The sequence below is a fragment of the Budorcas taxicolor genome, chromosome 2 (genome assembly GCF_023091745.1).
Source record: "Budorcas taxicolor isolate Tak-1 chromosome 2, Takin1.1, whole genome shotgun sequence".
In the NCBI taxonomy this organism is placed as follows: domain Eukaryota; kingdom Metazoa; phylum Chordata; class Mammalia; order Artiodactyla; family Bovidae; genus Budorcas; species Budorcas taxicolor.
The window spans coordinates 162,416,831-162,434,788 of NC_068911.1; the positions used below are offsets into that span (position 1 = coordinate 162,416,831).

Below are 17,958 nucleotides of genomic sequence, written 5' to 3' on the forward strand. Positions count from 1 at the left end.
AACTGCAGAGAAACAGCTCCCTCAAGGTGATGCCAAGGTGAAGCCCTTTGGTCGCTAGAGCTTCTGCAAGGACCCAGGAGGTGCCTCAATCTCCACTCACTGTTCCATCCCACCTAACTCACCCAACCCGGGTCACTGCTCAGGTTCATTAAGAAGATGCTCATATAAGGCCATTTGAGTGTAAAACGACAAACTAATCTAAATAAAACAACCCACTGAATTTCTTTAAGGTGGTGGAGTAGGGAACAAAGGAGTTTCTACATCAATGAAGTAAGACTTTAGAACAAACAAAATTGATTTCTCAAAGTCCAATTAAAAAAAAAAGATTAGTTCATCCCTCGTTTTCAGAAAGATGAACTATGGAAATTCTCTCAAATTTTATGCAACTGGCTTAATTTTGAACCTTAGGAAGGAAGGAAGGAATCTCCTCCCACTTTTTATGTTCTTCAAGTTGCTATTCTTAATTCTTTGAATAGCACAATCAGTCACGATGCAAATCACAGAGCTGTGATGATCTGCTTGCGTTGAGATGCATCTATACAATTGAGAGTTATGCATACGGCACAGAAGGTGAAGCAAACTTTATTTATTTTCAGGTAAAAACAGGAACCTGATGAATTATTGCAGATTTGAGAAATCAGCACATAAAACAACTGGACAGAGCACTGCTTACAGGTGTTCGATCTGTGTTGAGACAAAGGCTGGGATGTTTGTCGCAAGTGAGCACTGGGAGGAGGGGAAGAGGAGATTGGAACAACGCAAGACAGTGGGGAAAAAACTTAAAAATGAGAACAAAGGGGAAAAGAAAAAAAATTTGTTTTCTTACTCCAACAGGGAATGAAAACTGCTAATTTTGCTTAAAACCGTATATATCAATTCAAAATGCTCTGGCCATAGGATAATAAACACTGGCCAGCCCAAGCTGCAGAACTTTTAAACCAACACAAAAGAAACAAGCAAGCTCTCCCTGCCTCCAGTACGGAGGCGGTGGTTGCAGGAATCACCATGTAATGAACAGTCCTAGTGTGTCCCTGGTGTAAGGCCAGTGATACCCCACAACTCTGTTACATCTAAACTCTTAGAAAAAGCTACCTAGTTATAAGGGTTGAATTATACTGACAACTTTAATTCCATGAATTTTAAATTGTATCTTAATTTGAGAACATGGAACAACAAAAGCCCATGGCTGACGAAGATGTACCAACTGTGGATTTTGTACACAAAAAACCTGTGTGAGCGGCACAGACAGTACATGAGTCGGGGTGGGGAACTTGAGAGGGGTGGGAGGGCACGGAGCAGAAAGCACAGAGCTTGCCTGCTCAACTGTTTCTGTCAAACACAAGTGAGCCTGAATTTCTGTACAAGAGTTGTCTTTGGAGGAAGCAAAACTGCAGACTTAGCTAGATGGATACACACAGCCCAGAATTAAACTGCACAGCGACATTTATTGTTTCAGCCTGGAAAAACATCCCTTTTTTAAATTTCACACAGCAAAGCAAGTTAAAAACTTCACTCGTCAAATAAATGATAATTTAAACAAGAACTTGCTAAAGAAACCTCATCACAACAACGTTTTAGGGCCTGATCACTTTAAGTCCATGGGGCCATTAATGAAGAACCAAGTGTCTCTTTTATATTCTGCAAGCCATTTTCCTACGAGAAGGCGTAACATGTTTCCTTGACTCAGGTGACACATTTAGAAAAGAAATCATGACTGCTGTCTTTTGCTGTAACAGGCAGACACCACCCTTCCTGATGTGATCAGGAAAGATGGAACGACTGCTGCCCTTCTCTCGCGGCCATCAACAGCTTTTCCCGCATTATCTCGAGGCTTGAATAGTCCGGCAACTTAAGATAGTTCACACAGGTCATGACAGAGGGTAGGAAGTCATCTGGGTTCTCTGTTGATTCGAAGGTCTTCCGGACAATGGTCAAAGGTGGATTCAAGCTCCGGAAGCCTGATGAAGGGGGAAGGAAGAAGGACAAAGGAACGTGGTAAGTTTACAAGATGCCTGCCAGAGAGCACAGGGAAAACTCGTGTCTCAACCATGAGGAAAATCGGTCTGGAATCACAAGCATAGGTACCCTTATCTACTTCCATCAGAAAACGTCCCACACTGCTCTGCTGCACAAAATAACCACACACAGAAGGCACTTTTTCTTCCTGGGTAATGAACTCTACCCATTCAAGATACACTGAGTGTAAGGACTCTGGTACCTGCTTCAATTACCATTCAAAGTCACTATAACATGGCAGCAAACAGTGCTTTATGCTTTCCTTATGTTTTTTAAAGAGTGTCAACTCAACCCATTATTAGGATTCATTTCTGAAAAAAAAAACAGACTTTAGAACCACTTCTCATCTAAGGGTTTATAAAATGTACAAATGCCTGAGAATCTGAATAGAGGGAACCAGCATTACATGTACATGAACAATCCTACTTCAGTGTAAGAGTCTCTATGAACTGCCTGGCTAGTGATCTCTCTTATCTCTCAGTTCACTAAAAACTCAACATTGCAATATTATATAACTAGAAAGAAGAAAGTGTTAGTTGCTCAGTTATGTCTGACTCTTTGCAACCCCATGGACTGTAGCCCACCAGGCTCCTCTGTCCGTGGAATTCTCCAGGCAAGAATACTGGAGTGAGTTGCCATTCCCTTATCCAGGGGATCTTCCCAACCCAGGGACTGAACCCAGGTCTCCCACATTGCAGGCAGATTCTTTACCACTTGAGTCACCAGGGAACGAAGAGGCACTTGTAAGTCAAAAAAAATCCTGCTGTTGGCACTGAAGTTTTGCATGCACACACACGCTCTCTCTCACCACCCCTCTCCACACAGCTACAAGAAATCAATAGTTGTACCCACCTCCAACAGGCAATCGTGGGCTACCTGTCACAAACTGGAGAAATAACCTCTGCTGTTCATTATCAAAACTACTGAGAATCTCAAACAAGAACTTCACAGCCCGACTACAACAGAAATAAATACATCAAAGTTATCTCATCATATTAAAATATACTTCTGACTTACAATGAGCTAGAGACTATTAAATGTAAATATGACTACATATGAATTCACTTTATAAACACACACAAATTTGTTCTGTTGTTACAGCTGGAATTCAAATGGAATGGTTACTCTGGTGATAAATGAGACTTGTCTGGGACTGTACAGGTATTTCTACTCTACTGTACATAAAATGGGTAATGGGGTGACATTGGCCCCATCTTTGCCTATCCTACCCATTTTCACAGAAACACTTGGGGCAAAAAAGCCCAAAACCACTTTCAGTCCTCAAGTCCCAGTCTTGAGGGAAATGAAGCCAAAATATTGGAAAGCCTCCTTTAATAGGTAAACAAACTTTAAAACCTAGACCTATGTGTGTATCTGAAACCTGGCAGAGCCCAGGCCTTACCTGTCATGAGTGTAACCGTGATCTGGCCTGCAGCATTCCATCAGTGTCTTTGCATCCCAAGTGTCTGCTTTACTACCACACAGAAGCTGATCCAGCTGTGTGTTTAAACAAGGGCAACAGATTACTAAGGACACAACTGAGCGAAGTGCACGTGTTCTGCTTTGTGGTGTGCTGATATCAAGTCCACAAGCTTCTGCCTGGTGCTCTTTATACAACGTGCTCTTCCACTATTAGTCACAGATTCACTCTCCTCTGTAGCTGACGGTAACGGGTGCCCTGACCATCTGCAGGGACTAGGCTCTAGAGAAGCCTTTAATCTGAACCAAAACCTACCTAATTCTTCTCATTTCTTTAGAGGCTTTAACTTCATAATCTACCTCTGACCAGAGACATTTTATAAATCCTGCCTTTTAGAAACACAAGGGCACACAATAACGGAAGCTAACAGAAAGAATATTGAGTGGGAGACAGAAGTGGGAGAAGAAAGCTGAACCAACAGCAAACGGGGAGGTTTTCCCGCTTTGCAAAGGCACTTCTATGCCAGATGGTTGTCTAGGACTAAGACAGTCACTAGAGGACAGATGCTGGAAAGAAATGCTCATGCCCTTAGGATAAAAATCTAACATCAGTATCCAATTAAACCATCTCTCACCTGGCTGACTGCCCATTTGCAGGATGACTTGTCTACTTTGAGAAAATCCATTCCACACATGTGAAATTTGGTATCTACTACATGTCACTCAATGTCAGGTTCTTTATGTATCTTGTTCAGTGAGACAGAGTTTACCTCAATTTTATGAACGAGTCAGTCAGGTTATATATGAAAACCTGGATAAGGTCACATAGCTAAGCAGTGAGGTTGTTGTTTAGTTACTAAGTCATATTTGACTCTTTGCAACCACATGGACTGTAGCTTGCCAGGCTCCTCTGTTCGTGGGATTTCCTAGGCAAGAATACTGGAGTGGGCTGCCATTTCCTTCTCCAGGGGATCTTCCTGACTCAGGGTTGAACCTGCATCTCCTGCACTGGCAAGCAAATTCTTTATTGCTGAGCCACCTGGGAAGTCCCAGGTAGTGGGGACCAGGATCCAATTCCAAAAGAAACCCTTGCTGTTTTCAATTCCAAGTGACACTTAGTGCCTAAAAGTGCCAGGTACACACATTTTCAGTAAGTAGCAAATCAAAGTGGACTTGAAAATAATTGAGATTAAAATGCTAAGTTGTTCAAAGATTTGCAGATTCAGCCAGAAAATGTATTATAGAAAAAAATACATCATATTGAGTATTCTTCCTCACTCAGGAAATGATCTTATTTTTCCCAAACTATTCTCTTAAAAAGCCCAACGCGCCACAATTTTATTTGCTCATAACAACAGGGTATCTGACTAAAAAGTACAGAGATACCTCACTAAGATAATTACAGGTATGGAATTAGAGATGACCATTTCTTTTGCACACAAGCTACTCACTTCTTCTGGGTAGAAGTACTGGAGATGACTGAGTGGGAAGACTGATTCAAATCCATCTCTAAATGAATCAAACTGCCTGGAAACACCTTCGTTTAGTGCCCAAAATATAACCAGCTGCAAAAAAAGAGAAAGAAAAAAAAGTCTCTTTAAAAATCTGTGACCAGAGTTCAAATTTCTTTCCTACTTAATATTTGGCAAAGTACAGTGAAATATCCTTCCTGATTACTTAAAAAAAAAAAAATTCCAAGGTCTTTAGAATATGTTCCAGAAACTGCATAAGTAACAGACAGGTCAGGTCAACTTCTGATTCTGGGTCTGGCCATTAAGAAAATGTAAAAAATGCCACATGCTTTTATATTTAGTGTGTTTAAAAAATTTATTTATATAATATCCCTGTGAGTTACAAATTACCTTATCAGATGAAAAACAGATGAAACTTCCCAGGAGGATGAAATGTTACTGAGAATTAAAGATAATGTTTCAAGAGTCACAATTATCATCTTTTGGAAAAGTCTGGTCTCAGAGCTGTAGGTGGCTTTCTGTCTAGAACCAAATGCTCTTTCCATTCAATGTCAGGAATAAACAAAAGAAACTTTTCCAAAAGTAGTGATGATAAAGACATATAGATTGCAATCTAAAATATAATTTGGATCAGTACGAAACTGCTTTTCCTTAATAAATAGGGTCAAGGATGGTGAGAGGGCAAACAAACATGAACATCTCTACACAGGTATGGAGAGCATCAAAGGCAGTGAGGTCAAGTTAAGCGGCTTGAGAGACAACACCAGGGATGTTCCTTTTCACTGATGTTTTTCTTAAACTAAGAAAATATGATGTTATTATATGGCATTCAAGCTCGAAGGCAGAGAGTTCACAGCTATACATGAGGCACTGTGAAATATCTGACAATGTCTCAAGTGCAAGCAGAAGTTAAGGCCTGAAAAAAGGGACTTCATGTAGTCACCCCAGGTGTTGAAGGTCTCAACCCAGTCTGTGCAGCAGCTCCCAGACATGCACCTGTGTTCCCCAGATCGCCCGTCCCACCCTCTCCTTCACAGCAGTCCGCCCCACCCCACGTGACCACCGCTGGCTTTCTCTCCAGGGGATGTGGCCAGTACGCACTCTTAGATACTCCTCCAAATTATGGATGGTGACCGGTATATCCTTTCCTCCTTTCTTTAGTTCAATGTTGGGAAACCCTGGCAGAGTGAAATCCAATCCCAGATCCTCCACGGAGCAGCCGTTCATAGTCAGGGTTTCTAATGCATACTGGAGACTCTCTTTGGTCTAAAAAAAAGTGGGGGAGGGTGTTTGTCACAAATAATAATTCACTCATTTCTGTTTGTGTTTATAAAATAAAAGGCTAATAAACTGCATGGGTTTCTTTAGCTCTTAGGCTGTTATTTGTTATAATCTACACAAAGTCACTGAGATCACATAGGAAATAATCATAAACACTTCAAAATCCAACTATTTTTATATAAGAAAACAAGACTGAGTGTTCCTTCAAAATAAGATGTTTGCTTCCCAGTTTGACCATACTCAGATTTCACAGGTCATAACAGATAGCACCACCAACTCAGTGACATGAGTTTGAGTAAACTCTGGGAGTTGGCAATGGACAGGGAGGCCTGGCGTGCTGCAGTCCATGGGGTTGCAAAGAGTTGGACACGACTGAGCGACTGAACTGAATAGTCTGCATAATGGTTGATTTAAGAGTGCAAGCTCTAAAGCCAGACAAACTTTTCACAAATTTTCAGCTAATCTTAATGAATCCAAGGGGGGGGGGGGGCGGGGAGTCACTCAGTCGTATTCGATTTTCTAGGACCCCATGTACTATTTGTTGCTTGACAGGCTCCTCTGTCTATGGAATTCTCCAGGCAAGAATACTGGAGTGCTAATTCCAATATATGTACATAGCAAATAATAAGTAATACAACACAGTTAGGAAATTGTAAATACAAATAATGTACTTTCTAGTCAAAGTAGTTAACTTGTTTTCTCTGCAAGCTCAAGTCTAAAGAACATCCAGAGATCCTTCATTCAATTACTGCAGGCCCAGCATTAACAACTCTGTATTCATACAGCAACCCTGCGATGAAAAATGGTTTTAACAAATTCCTAAGAAAAGTTAAGTCCCATTCTAAAGAGAGAGGCATGTTAATAGCAGTTTGCATTACTCATTTGTTAAAAATGCTTAAGATTTTGAAGGCCTTATATAAAATATTATTTCTGAATCAAAGACCAACACACACAACTGCAAATTCTCTTTGAAAGTAAGATGTCAGGAGAAAGAAAAAGTAGTACAGGAGAAAAAAGGTTGAGTTTCTGAATTAAAGATGCCCCTGGGTATGAAATTCCTAGCGGTTAGACAGTCAAGATACAGAAAAGTATAATCACTTAACAACAACAAAAAAGACTAGGAAGTTCTGGTTAACAGTCACTTCTTAAAAGAGGAAACTGAAAGCCACTTAGGATTCCAGATAATTCAAAACATAGAGCTGGGGCGGGGCAGAGTTATTTAACATTAAGGTAAAATACTTTGTTAAGAATTTTTGCTTCTCTGCAAAAACACATGCCTAAGTCTCTCTCAGTTTGGGTACATCATTTCATGACACACAAGGAAGGTTTTCCATTTTTCATTTGAAACGCTTGTCAGCAAAAGGACTTAATAAAAACTCTTCATTTTAACGTTCTCTCACTGGAAAGCTCTCAACAATGCTATTATTGATAGGAATCTAGAATATACAGTATGTCCTTGAGATGTTTAAAAGGGATTAGCCGTTTTACATATTAAATATTAAATTAAGAGCTACGCTTTAGCCCATTTTCCACATATTTTTCAAGAATTTAAATTACCAAGTGGACGCTCAGCTTAGACACCTTGTTCCATCTGTATGCTTTATAAATAACGAGGTAAGACATTTGAGAATACCACCCAGTCTTCAAGTTCTGGTTGAAGTTTTCCGGAGTGTGGTTCTTTTGCTATGCATCTTACACTTTTCAACTGGTAACATCAGGATAACAAACATCAGAAGAACACATCTCAAAAGATCTGAGAAAGAGCATGCAGCAGGCTACACAGGAGACAAGGGCACATAAGGGAGCCTGTAAAAGCTCCAAGGCCATGGCCTCCAGAGCAGAGAGCCTGGGTTTTAAGTCCAGCTCTTGGGTATTTCAGCTAAGTGACCTCGGGTAGGCAACTCAAACTATCTGCCTTGGGTTTACCATGTGTAAATGTGTAAAGTAGGGATAACAAAAACATGTGTATTTCACAGTGGATTAAATGAATTAATACATGGAAGGCTCTTGGAAGAGGGTCATGAATTGTACTTTACTGGTGGGGAGAGAGGTTTGAGGAGGGGTGGTTTGTGGTGGTACAAACCTTAAGAGTTTTACCTAAGAGATGATCTTGAATAAGATTATAGTAGCTTAAATTTTACAAAGTTGGTAAGCATAAACCTAACTGGTTCTAAAAATCCTAAAACAACAGATCTTATATAGAAAGGACGGATATGGCTTCTTTAAAAATGAATTTCTCTTAATAAATGTTTACCCAAAAAGTATCATTAATAATTATCAATAAATATGGGAGATAAAATTCTTACAAATCATCTTCTTTCTTGATAAAAAGGTACTCTAAAAGCCCCATCGCAAATAAGCTCCTGTCTATCTTATTGAGAGACAAAACCTTTTACCTAGCTGCTGCTATTGCTCTCTAAGTCACTTCAGTCGTGTCCGACTCTGTGCAACCTCATAGATGGCAGCCCACCAGGCTCTGCCGTCCCTGGGATTCTCCAGGCAAGAACACTGGAGTGGGTAAAGTGAAGTCGCTCACTCGTGTCCGACCCTCAGCGACCCCATGGACTGCAGCCCATCAGCCTCCTCCGTCCATGGGATTTTCCAGGCAAGAGTACTGGAGTGGGGTGCCATTGCTATAGAATCTTAATTCTTTATTCTTATTTTATGCAGTTTACAAAATATATGAGTTGCTTTATCACTGGTCCATGTTACTTGCCCCAATATAAAGACGTCTGACTCTATGCCACTTCTCAAAAAATAAAATTTTGTCTTCTTCCAATGTCAGATACAGAACCCTATTACTCTCAGACTGAATCAAATTATTTAATTTTGTTAATATATGAAGAATATACATTAATGATATAAAGATCAGGATTATTCATGAGATCTAACAGAGAAATCTCAACAGAAATAGTGACACCACCATGACCTTTAAAAATACCTTCCTGAGATTTCTCTAGAAACAAATGGGTTGTTCCTAAATTAAGCCATCTTTTCAGAAAATCAATCTGTTGTCCTGAGAATAGCTTTATTGATTCAAATGCTTACTGAAAGAATTCAATATGACAGAGTATCTGCCCAGATACATAATGTCCACCTAAAATGTAATAAATAAGCCCTATGGGTTTAGTTAGGGGTGTATTTTATTTGCTGGTCAAGTTGCTTATTCATCATCTGCTGTTATTACAGGCCATCTTGTCCACTGTAAAATCATATGTTTCAGCTATTACAATAACAATTAAACTCTTCCAATATAAAATAATAACCATGTCGAACAGAAATCACTTAACACAAACCCCATCTTCTAAGCCTACCTGGGATTTATCTTGTTCAAGTCTTTTCTTCTGTCTGACGATGTCTTCGAGGTGATACACTGACCTGGCTACAACTGGGTCAATGTCAAACAAATCGTGTGACGTCAGTGAAGTTTCTTGCCGGAGCATCCATTTATAAAAAGGTAAGCCCAGGGGAAGGTCCACCTAAAAGAGAAGATGCAAATGCTGTAATAGTCAAATTAAGCTTCTAGCAGTGCCACCATTCTTTAAGTGACACTCCAATAAGTCATTTTAAAAGGTGAAGTAATCCCCGGGGCGGGGGGGGGGGGGGGGGGGGGGGGGAGGGGGGGTGAAGACGACAAATTTTAAAACTGTTTCTTATTATATAAAACTGTCCCCATTTAAACTCAATCTGGGGCTCCTGACAGTGAAAAAAAAAACACTGAATACAAAAGATTTCTATTTAAACACTGACCCTAAAAAGGAAGCTTTCAATAATGGACGTATATTCTCCATAAGGACCTCAACACCAAGAGATGTTCAGAGGCAGCTTACTCTATTTTGGACCAAGTGAACATAATTCTACTTTAGTCTGTATTACTGCATATTCAGAAACAAGAATTTTAAAAGAAACAATTCGTTGTAATTAAAATGAAACTTCAAAAATAATTAACAGCTCCTTTTTTTCAACCAAGATCCCCCAGAGATCAAGCCACCCTTGACTCTCTGAACCTCTGCTACCACAGGAATGGGCCACAGACTGGCATCTGAGTATCACTTCGATGCTGGTAAGGAAATGTGGAAACCTAGGCCTGACCCATGAGCTGCTGAACCAAAACTGGATTTTCAGAGAAATTCTCCAAGCAATTCATGTGCACATTAACACTTGTGAAAGCGCTCTCTTAAAATACAGCATTAAGTGTAGGGGATTAAGAGACTGGCATAGAACAGAAGTATAAAAGAACTGAAGAAAAACAACTCTAAACTTACCAATCTGAAATCCATGATAGCCTTGGCCATTAGCTTTCCTAAGAAGCGAAACTTCATCTTAACCTTTGCGATATGAGCTGGCTTAGCTGTCCTACCAAAGGGAAGCGCAAACAGGCCTTGGAGGTTTTGAATATACTTGGTCCCTTCTTGGCTTCCTATAAAACGAGTAAATCATCAAACTTTAGGTGTCATTTCACAAAACAAGGCAAACCCGGCAATTAAGAACATTTAAGAAATTCAGTATTCTCAGGATCAGTCAGTAGATCACAGAATGAAGTCCTCTGGAGCTGGAGGGGCCTGCCTCTCATGTGATAAATGAGAAAACAAAGGTGAAAAGAAATGCCAGAGGTCCTGGCCCTCCACTGCAAGCTAAACATATACAATGAGTTGTTACGGGCCCTTTACCTGATAATGACAAACTGACACACTCATAGATGAGATATTTACCTTTTGGATTGCTAAGAGTTACTTCCTCCCCTCTCCAGAGACCCAAGTCAGCTCTCTGCAGTTCCTGAGATACAAGTGCATAAAACTCCAGTGTAGGCCCAAGACCTGTGCCAACCTACAGAGGAACAAAAGCAGGACAAGGTAAATTTTACAATCTGTTGCTGTCCCCTTTTTTAACCTGTTGACCTTCTGGCAAAGTCGATACTAATAGCAATTGTTTATCAGGATGTATTCAAGCCTACCCCCCAAACTGTTGTCTTCCCTCAGTTCTGGTCACTTGGATGGAGAGCCCTTTTTCACTTCCCACTCCCTGTGGTCCCAACATTTAAATTGTATGGTTTAAGTTCGTACACTGACAAGATTAGTCTTGCACCCTCATGCCCTGGCCTCAGGGATAGATGGCAGTGTCTGGAAGGGATCCCCTTCCCTTCTCTCTTTGTGAACTGTTCCCCTGGTCCAAGAAGAGTTCACATGTCCACGCTGCAGCAGAAGCCTCTGTAGCTTCCCAGTTACTTTGCTCCTTTTTCAGAACTTACATTCTGGCTGCAAAAGGACTTACCACCTTACACTGCCGTGATCTCACTCTACGATAATGGCGTACTTCACCTGGGTTAACTTTAGTTCACCTTGTATCCTTTATAGTGCCTGGGCACATATTAGCCATTTAACAGAGGTTGCTGAATAAAACACACACACAAACACGAAGGTCTAAACCCGCATCAGCACCCACAGGGCTAACTCAGAGTGCGTTGGTGCTGCTTCAGATCCAGGGTGCCCTGGAGTCTCCCAAGAGCCGGGATACATACATGGGGGTGGCATGCCTTGGAGAGTCTGATTTGGGATGTCTGATTTACAGCTTGGGCACTGATATTTTTAAACAAGCTCCAAAGGGGGAGCACTGAGTAAAAACCCCTCCTCCATGAGAAACATGATCCTGGCAGTCATCATCAACTTTCGTGTCCTATGTGCTCACACCACAAATCAGATATGCAACTAATGACAAGTTAATACCATAGTTTATAAGCTTATTCTAACCACAGTCCTGTTAGCAAGGTTCTATTTCACTTACCGATTACTAGTAAATAATGGTCATTATCTTACCATTACATGGTTACTTTTTTAAGGCACCCCCACTAGCTTAGATCTAGTCCACTGAGTAAGTTAAGTGTAACCTTCCAAACAGCCACCTGCTTGGACTTGGCAACGCTTCCTGCCCCAGCTCACGTTGGTCAGTACACAGTTTTAACTGCTATCAGCATTTACCTCCTGCTGCAACCAAAGCCTTGGAGCCATCCATGGCTCTTCCCCTTCTTGCACCCCATGTAACAACCCTCCATTAAACACTGGAAACCCCATCTTCAAAATCTGTGCTAAACTGGTAACCAAAGGACTTCTCATCTAGCCCAGTGCTGGAGCCTGCTAAGTGGTCTCTTGTGTCTCTACACCTCACATCCTACTTGAACAGCTCGAGAGTGATCCTTGTACAGCCCAAGTTCACGTCATTCCTCCATGCCCTCCAAAGGCTCCCAGTATCTCATTCAAACAGAAGCTCAGATTCTGAGCTCAGCCTGCATGTCCTGTGTGATCCTTTGACACCTTCTAGCTACCGTCATCCTTCAGCAGGACAAGAATTCTGCCTCAGGGCTTTTTGCTTCACTTTTGCTAAGAGATAGTCTTTCCCCTAGATAGTACTGCTAGTGGTGGTTTAGTTTCTAATTTGTGTCTGACTCTTCTGACCCCAGGGACTGTAGCCCACAAGGTTTTTCTGTCCATGGGAGTTTCCAGACAAGAATATTGGAGTGGGTTGCCATTTCCTTATCCAGGGAATCCTGGCAAAGCAGGGATCAAATCCGCATCTCCTGCACTGCAGGTGAATTCTTTATACCTCTAAGCCACCAGGGAAGTAATAGTACGGACTGTTGCTCAAGTGTCAACTTACACCATCCTACCCCCACCCGCCATCATGCTCTTATTTTGCTTTAGCTTCCTTCAGCACACATCCTAACATATATATATGCACATGAGTGAGTGAGTGAGTGTATTGGCCTTCCCAAACTAAAAGCTCTGCGACAGTAAGGACTTTGTCTCTTTTGTTCTCCACTCAATTGTCAGCTCTGGAGAAAGGTGGAAAAGGCAGCAAAGAAAAAAACTGCATTAACACCTGGCGTCCACCAGATAGTGCTTTAAAGCAATTATCTCTATCTCCTCTCAGGGTAATTACCCCAGGCTAAACAGAAAACATAGATCAAAGCAGCCTATTTTCTTCATCCCAATACTGTTATTTCTAACAGTAAAACAGACTCAACTTAAAATATTAAATGACATGGGAATCACTGCATCTGCCTTCATTCTAGCAAGTCTCTGTGAGAGAGGAAGGACCAGGGCACAGCTGCTCTGAGAAGTCACCCTGCACTGGGTGACCAGCAACCCTGCAGACCAACCTGACCTTTTCAGGGATCTTCATCAGTCATTCCTTCAAAAAAAAAAAAAGCAGATATTCTGGTTTTGCATAATCAGTTTTTAAAGGAATGTGGAGGTACAAAACTTGCCAATCTCAAAATGTTTCTTTGGCATGTGGATCACTTACAGCGGAAAACAATCAAGGCCCAAAAGACGAAGAAACTTTGACTCACTCTCTAACTGCCCAGAAGAATTAGACAAAGGGCCTGTCCCCAGAACAGAGCTATCACCAGTGGCATCTGCAAAGAATACAGGCCAGAGACGGCCAGGGACAGTTTAGGGGGGTGGGGCGGCGGGGGACACAGCCTTGAGAGCAGAGTCCACTCTTCGGTCCCATTGTCGCTGCCTGGCCCAGCAAATATTTGTTTACGAAACATCTGCTCCATGTGAATTGCCTTCCTCTCCTTTGAAGTCTGAAACCACTACCCCCACATCCTCTTTTGTCTTTGGGCTGAAGGTGGTATTTAAAATGAGAGCTTTGACCGTTTTGATGAGTTAAGAGTCTGTTTCAGTTTTTCCTGTAATCTGTCCCATGCCAATTTCGTAGACCAGCCAGAAGAACCTAGAAGGGTAGAGGAAAATGTCTTCCTCTCCAACAGGCAGGAAAAACATAAAGGTCTAAAAACAAACACTGAAAATCAAAAAAAGTTGGACAACTCTCTTACTTGAAACTTTGAAAGTCTTTTTCTTTCCAAAATTAAAGCTTATATACTAACATATATTAGTACCATGTGACAGATAATGTGCTTTTTATATTTTAGCTCATTTAATCATTTTAACAACATAATGGGGTAGGTACATTTATTGTGCCCTTTGCTGGGTTATCACTGGGGAGTTTACATAACTTGCCCAACTTCATATTGTCAGTAAGTGGCAGCACCAGACGTGCCAGTCTAGGCTCCTAACCTTTCACTGTTGGGGCGGCTGGGTCACCTGTAGCTCCAAACCCTGGGCTTGGGTGGTTTGCTGAGCCCAGAGACTGGCTTAGTTCCTCCCTGGCTTACCAGTCATCTCTATTTGATAATGGAGCCCATTTTGTTCTGACATTTTAGATCAAGTTTCTTCTAGAGCTAGTGAGAAAGACTTTCTAACAGCCACCAGCTGACTTAAACAGTTGAATTTGGCTTATAACCTGAGGTCCTGGGCACATATGAAGCCAGCACCCCTCCCAACTCCTCTTCCCCCATGAAGCCAGCTCATGGACTCTTTGTTTCCAGAATCATCAGGAGAGACTCATTAATGAAAATCATAAAATTATGACTTCTCTATCAGTAATTCAATCCTGTCCCCTGGAATAATCAGTGTGATGCTATTCTGAACTTGTTTAGGACTCATGTAAGATGCAATCTGAAGAGAGGCATTAAGGATGAGAGAGAAAGGACACTCATGCCTGGTGAGAGGAAAATATGGAGTTAAAAAAGTAGACAAAGCATGTTTAAATAACCAAACAGACCAAGCTGACTAGAGCAAAGAGCTTAAGAAATCTGGGTTTGTAAACACATAAGTACTGTATCTCTTCAGCCTGGCAGATTACAGTCTGTGGGGTTGCAGAGAGTTGGACATGACTGAGTGACTGAGTCAGCTAGCAATCAGTACAATGGAACATTATATGTTATGTTCATGAGTTTTAGAAATCTAAAGGCTTAAGTTTTGTCCTAAGGAAAAAAAAAATTAAGGGAAAGAGGAAGGAAAGCATCCCCAGGAGACTCAATACTTCTGGGTCAAAGTAGACAAAAAAATCATTATTTCTGTCAAAATCTGATTATTTCTGTCAAAATCAGTGAGCCTCTGGTGCACTGGCCTGGCTATTTAAAAACATCTCAAAGGAAACAAAAGACAGAAGATTAGAAAGAAAAGTTGTCTTTTTTCACTGATGACACGACTGTCTCCAACGTGGATCAGTTAACTACAGCTCACGCCTACTGCCTGCTTTGTACAGTCTGTGAACTAAGAACGAGTTTACAATATTAAAAATTCTTGAATAATATCTCATAATGTGTAAAAATTACATGACTTCAAATTTCAGTGACTGCAAATAAAGTTTTACTGACACACGGCCACACTCATTTCGTCTCTGTATTGTGCAGGGCCGTGTTCAGGCTACCAAGGCAGAGCTGAGGTGTTCTGATGAAGATCCAAGGGCCCACAAAGTCTGAAATATTTATTTTCTTGCTCTTTATAGAAAAGTTGCCAAAGCCCTGTATCTACAACCCTCCCAAATGATCAATTTAGAAATTTCTAGAACCAATAATTAAGTTTATCAAGGTCATGGGAAACAAAGTCAAGGTGAATAAAGGCTGGGGACTGACTGTAAAATGGTCGAAAAGAACTTTTTGTGGTGATAGGATTTTATCCTTTATCTTGATGTGGCAGTGGTCATAGACTGCATACATCTGTCAATTTGCAGAACTGTGTGACACTGATAAAAGTGTGAATTTATTATATATGAGTTGTAGCTCAGTAAACAGTAGTTGGAAGATTTTTAAAGTTATATTTAAAACCTTTCACTTTATCAACCTAAACAAACACTTACTTTTATGCCAGGGAAAAAAAACCCTGTCTTTCATTATACAATGTAACCTCAAAAAATGGAGAACTTGGAACAAATCACTGAAGGGAAAACAGACTAAATCTCAGGTTCTGAGATAAATTTCTCAATCTTCTTTTAGAATTTCACAGGACCAAGAAACTCCAGTGCCATCTTGTCACAAGCACAAGTCAACAGGCTCCTAAGCTCACCTCATTTTCATACTGGATTTCTAACATGGCCCGTGAGCTGCCAAGATCCTGCATCACAGACTCCGCTTGTTTCAGCAGCTCCTCTCTGTTCACAGTACGCTGCAAAAGCAAGTACAAACGTGAGGAGATTTTAATAAACACGTGGCATTTCTCTCGGGGTGAGGGAAGGAATCGATTCAATTATTAAAAATTTCTTCTTAAAAAAACATACCTCAAAATGTTTAAGATACAGCTGCAGTGCTACAAACATAAACAACATCCTGCTATCGTGAAGAAAAGCTGAGTGTAATTACTATCTTGAGCTCATGGGATATTCAGAAAATTCAAGATGGTAAAGGAAGGATCTCTGTAACCTTCTCAAACATCAGTGGAATTCAGGGCTGTGGCTCCACAAAGTCTCGCTGGGTACATTTACAGATGATGGAGAAGTAACCGTGCAGGTGACAGGTGAGCTGCAGACCGACTGGCTCTGACCTGCAGAGATCCTACAAGCACTACTGCAAACATCTACTGAGGAGATTCATGGCGCCAAGAAAGGCACTGATAGATTCCCAAGTTCTATCAATGCTTTGTGTTTCAGAATGATAAATGATGCGAATAAAGACAGGATTAAGAAAAATGTTTTCTGTTTCACTTCTCATTCCTCCCACTCCCCCCTCTTTCATGCCGTTACTAATGGCTTTCATGAGACTTCTGGAGAGAGAAGTTTTTATTATGAAGACAGACTTGAATAAGACTCCTCAGCAAGAAGGACACAGATGAACACAGAAGTCCTGAGAAAAGGCAGTGCAGTGTGGGAAGTTCAGTAAAGGTCTTCCATGGAAACAGCCCAGGGCTGTGTGGTTTAGAGCTATGAATGTGAGGCCAGGATTAGAAGCACAAAAAAATGAAGTCAGCAACACAAGGCTGGCTTAGAGACATGAACTACATCAGGGATGTGATGTATCTCTTCTAATTGAACTGATTCACCAAGGGAATGATGTGGATTTGATTAATTCTACCTATAGCATAAAGGCATCGGTTATAAAAGGGAGACAGAGTTCATAATTTAGAAAGAAAAGTAAGTCTCAATTAAAGAACACAAGATTCTTCCTTCACACAAGAGTTATGGAGACTAAAAGAGAAAAACAATCACAAAAATCATTATAGAAACTGATGATGGGAGAGGACTTTTACTGGAGTAAAGAAGAATCTCAAGAGATTCTAAGAGATTGACAGGAAAATATGGAGAACACATTTGGTTAAGAAGAAAACCAAAGACTAAGGTAGGTCCATGAATCAAGCTCCATGTTAGATCCATCAATCAAGGCAAACTGGAAATGGTCAAACAGGAGATGGCAAGAGTGAACATCAACATTTTAGGCATTGGCGAACTAAAATGGACTGCAACGGCTAAATTTAACTCAGAAGACCATTACATCTATGACTGTGGGCAAGAATCCCTTAGAAGAAATGGAGTAGCCATCATGGTCAACAAAAGAGTGAGAAATGCAGTACCTGGATGCTATCTCAAAAACAACAGAATGATCTCTGTTCGTTTCCAAGGCAAACCATTCAATATCACAGTAATTCAAGTCTACGCCCCAACCAATAATGCTGAGGAAGCTGAAGTTGAATGGTTCTATGAAGATCTACAAGACCTTCTAGAACTAACAACCAAAAAAGATGTCCTTTTCATTATAGGGAACTGAAATGCAAAAGTAGGAAGTCAAGAGATACCTGGAGTAACAGGCAAATCTGGCCTTGGAGTACAAAACGAAGCAGGGCAAAGGCTAACAGTGTTTTCCAAGAGAACACACTGGTCATAGCAAACATCCTCTTCCAGCAACACAGGAGAAGACTCTACATGTGTACATCAC

General features: G+C 40.9%; 1 protein-coding gene across 13 annotated transcripts in view; it reads right to left on the reverse strand.

Moving 5' to 3' along the window:
- Nucleotides 1–1,425: 1,425 nt before the first annotated feature.
- The window catches only part of TRIP12 (thyroid hormone receptor interactor 12), a 152,607-nt gene continuing 136,074 nt past the window's right edge, over nucleotides 1,426–17,958 (reverse strand). For all 13 annotated transcript variants that reach the window (XM_052635911.1, XM_052635910.1, XM_052635908.1 and 10 more), the window contains 9 exons: nucleotides 16,100–16,198; nucleotides 10,901–11,015; nucleotides 10,454–10,608; nucleotides 9,503–9,667; nucleotides 6,009–6,173; nucleotides 4,887–5,000; nucleotides 3,419–3,513; nucleotides 2,869–2,972; nucleotides 1,426–1,958 (listed from right to left, as the gene is read on the reverse strand). In XM_052635911.1, coding sequence (XP_052491871.1) covers nucleotides 1,762–1,958; nucleotides 2,869–2,972; nucleotides 3,419–3,513; nucleotides 4,887–5,000; nucleotides 6,009–6,173; nucleotides 9,503–9,667; nucleotides 10,454–10,608; nucleotides 10,901–11,015; nucleotides 16,100–16,198 — 1,209 coding nt within the window. In that variant the 3' untranslated portion in view covers nucleotides 1,426–1,761. The remainder of the gene's footprint in view (nucleotides 1,959–2,868; nucleotides 2,973–3,418; nucleotides 3,514–4,886; nucleotides 5,001–6,008; nucleotides 6,174–9,502; nucleotides 9,668–10,453; nucleotides 10,609–10,900; nucleotides 11,016–16,099; nucleotides 16,199–17,958) is intronic.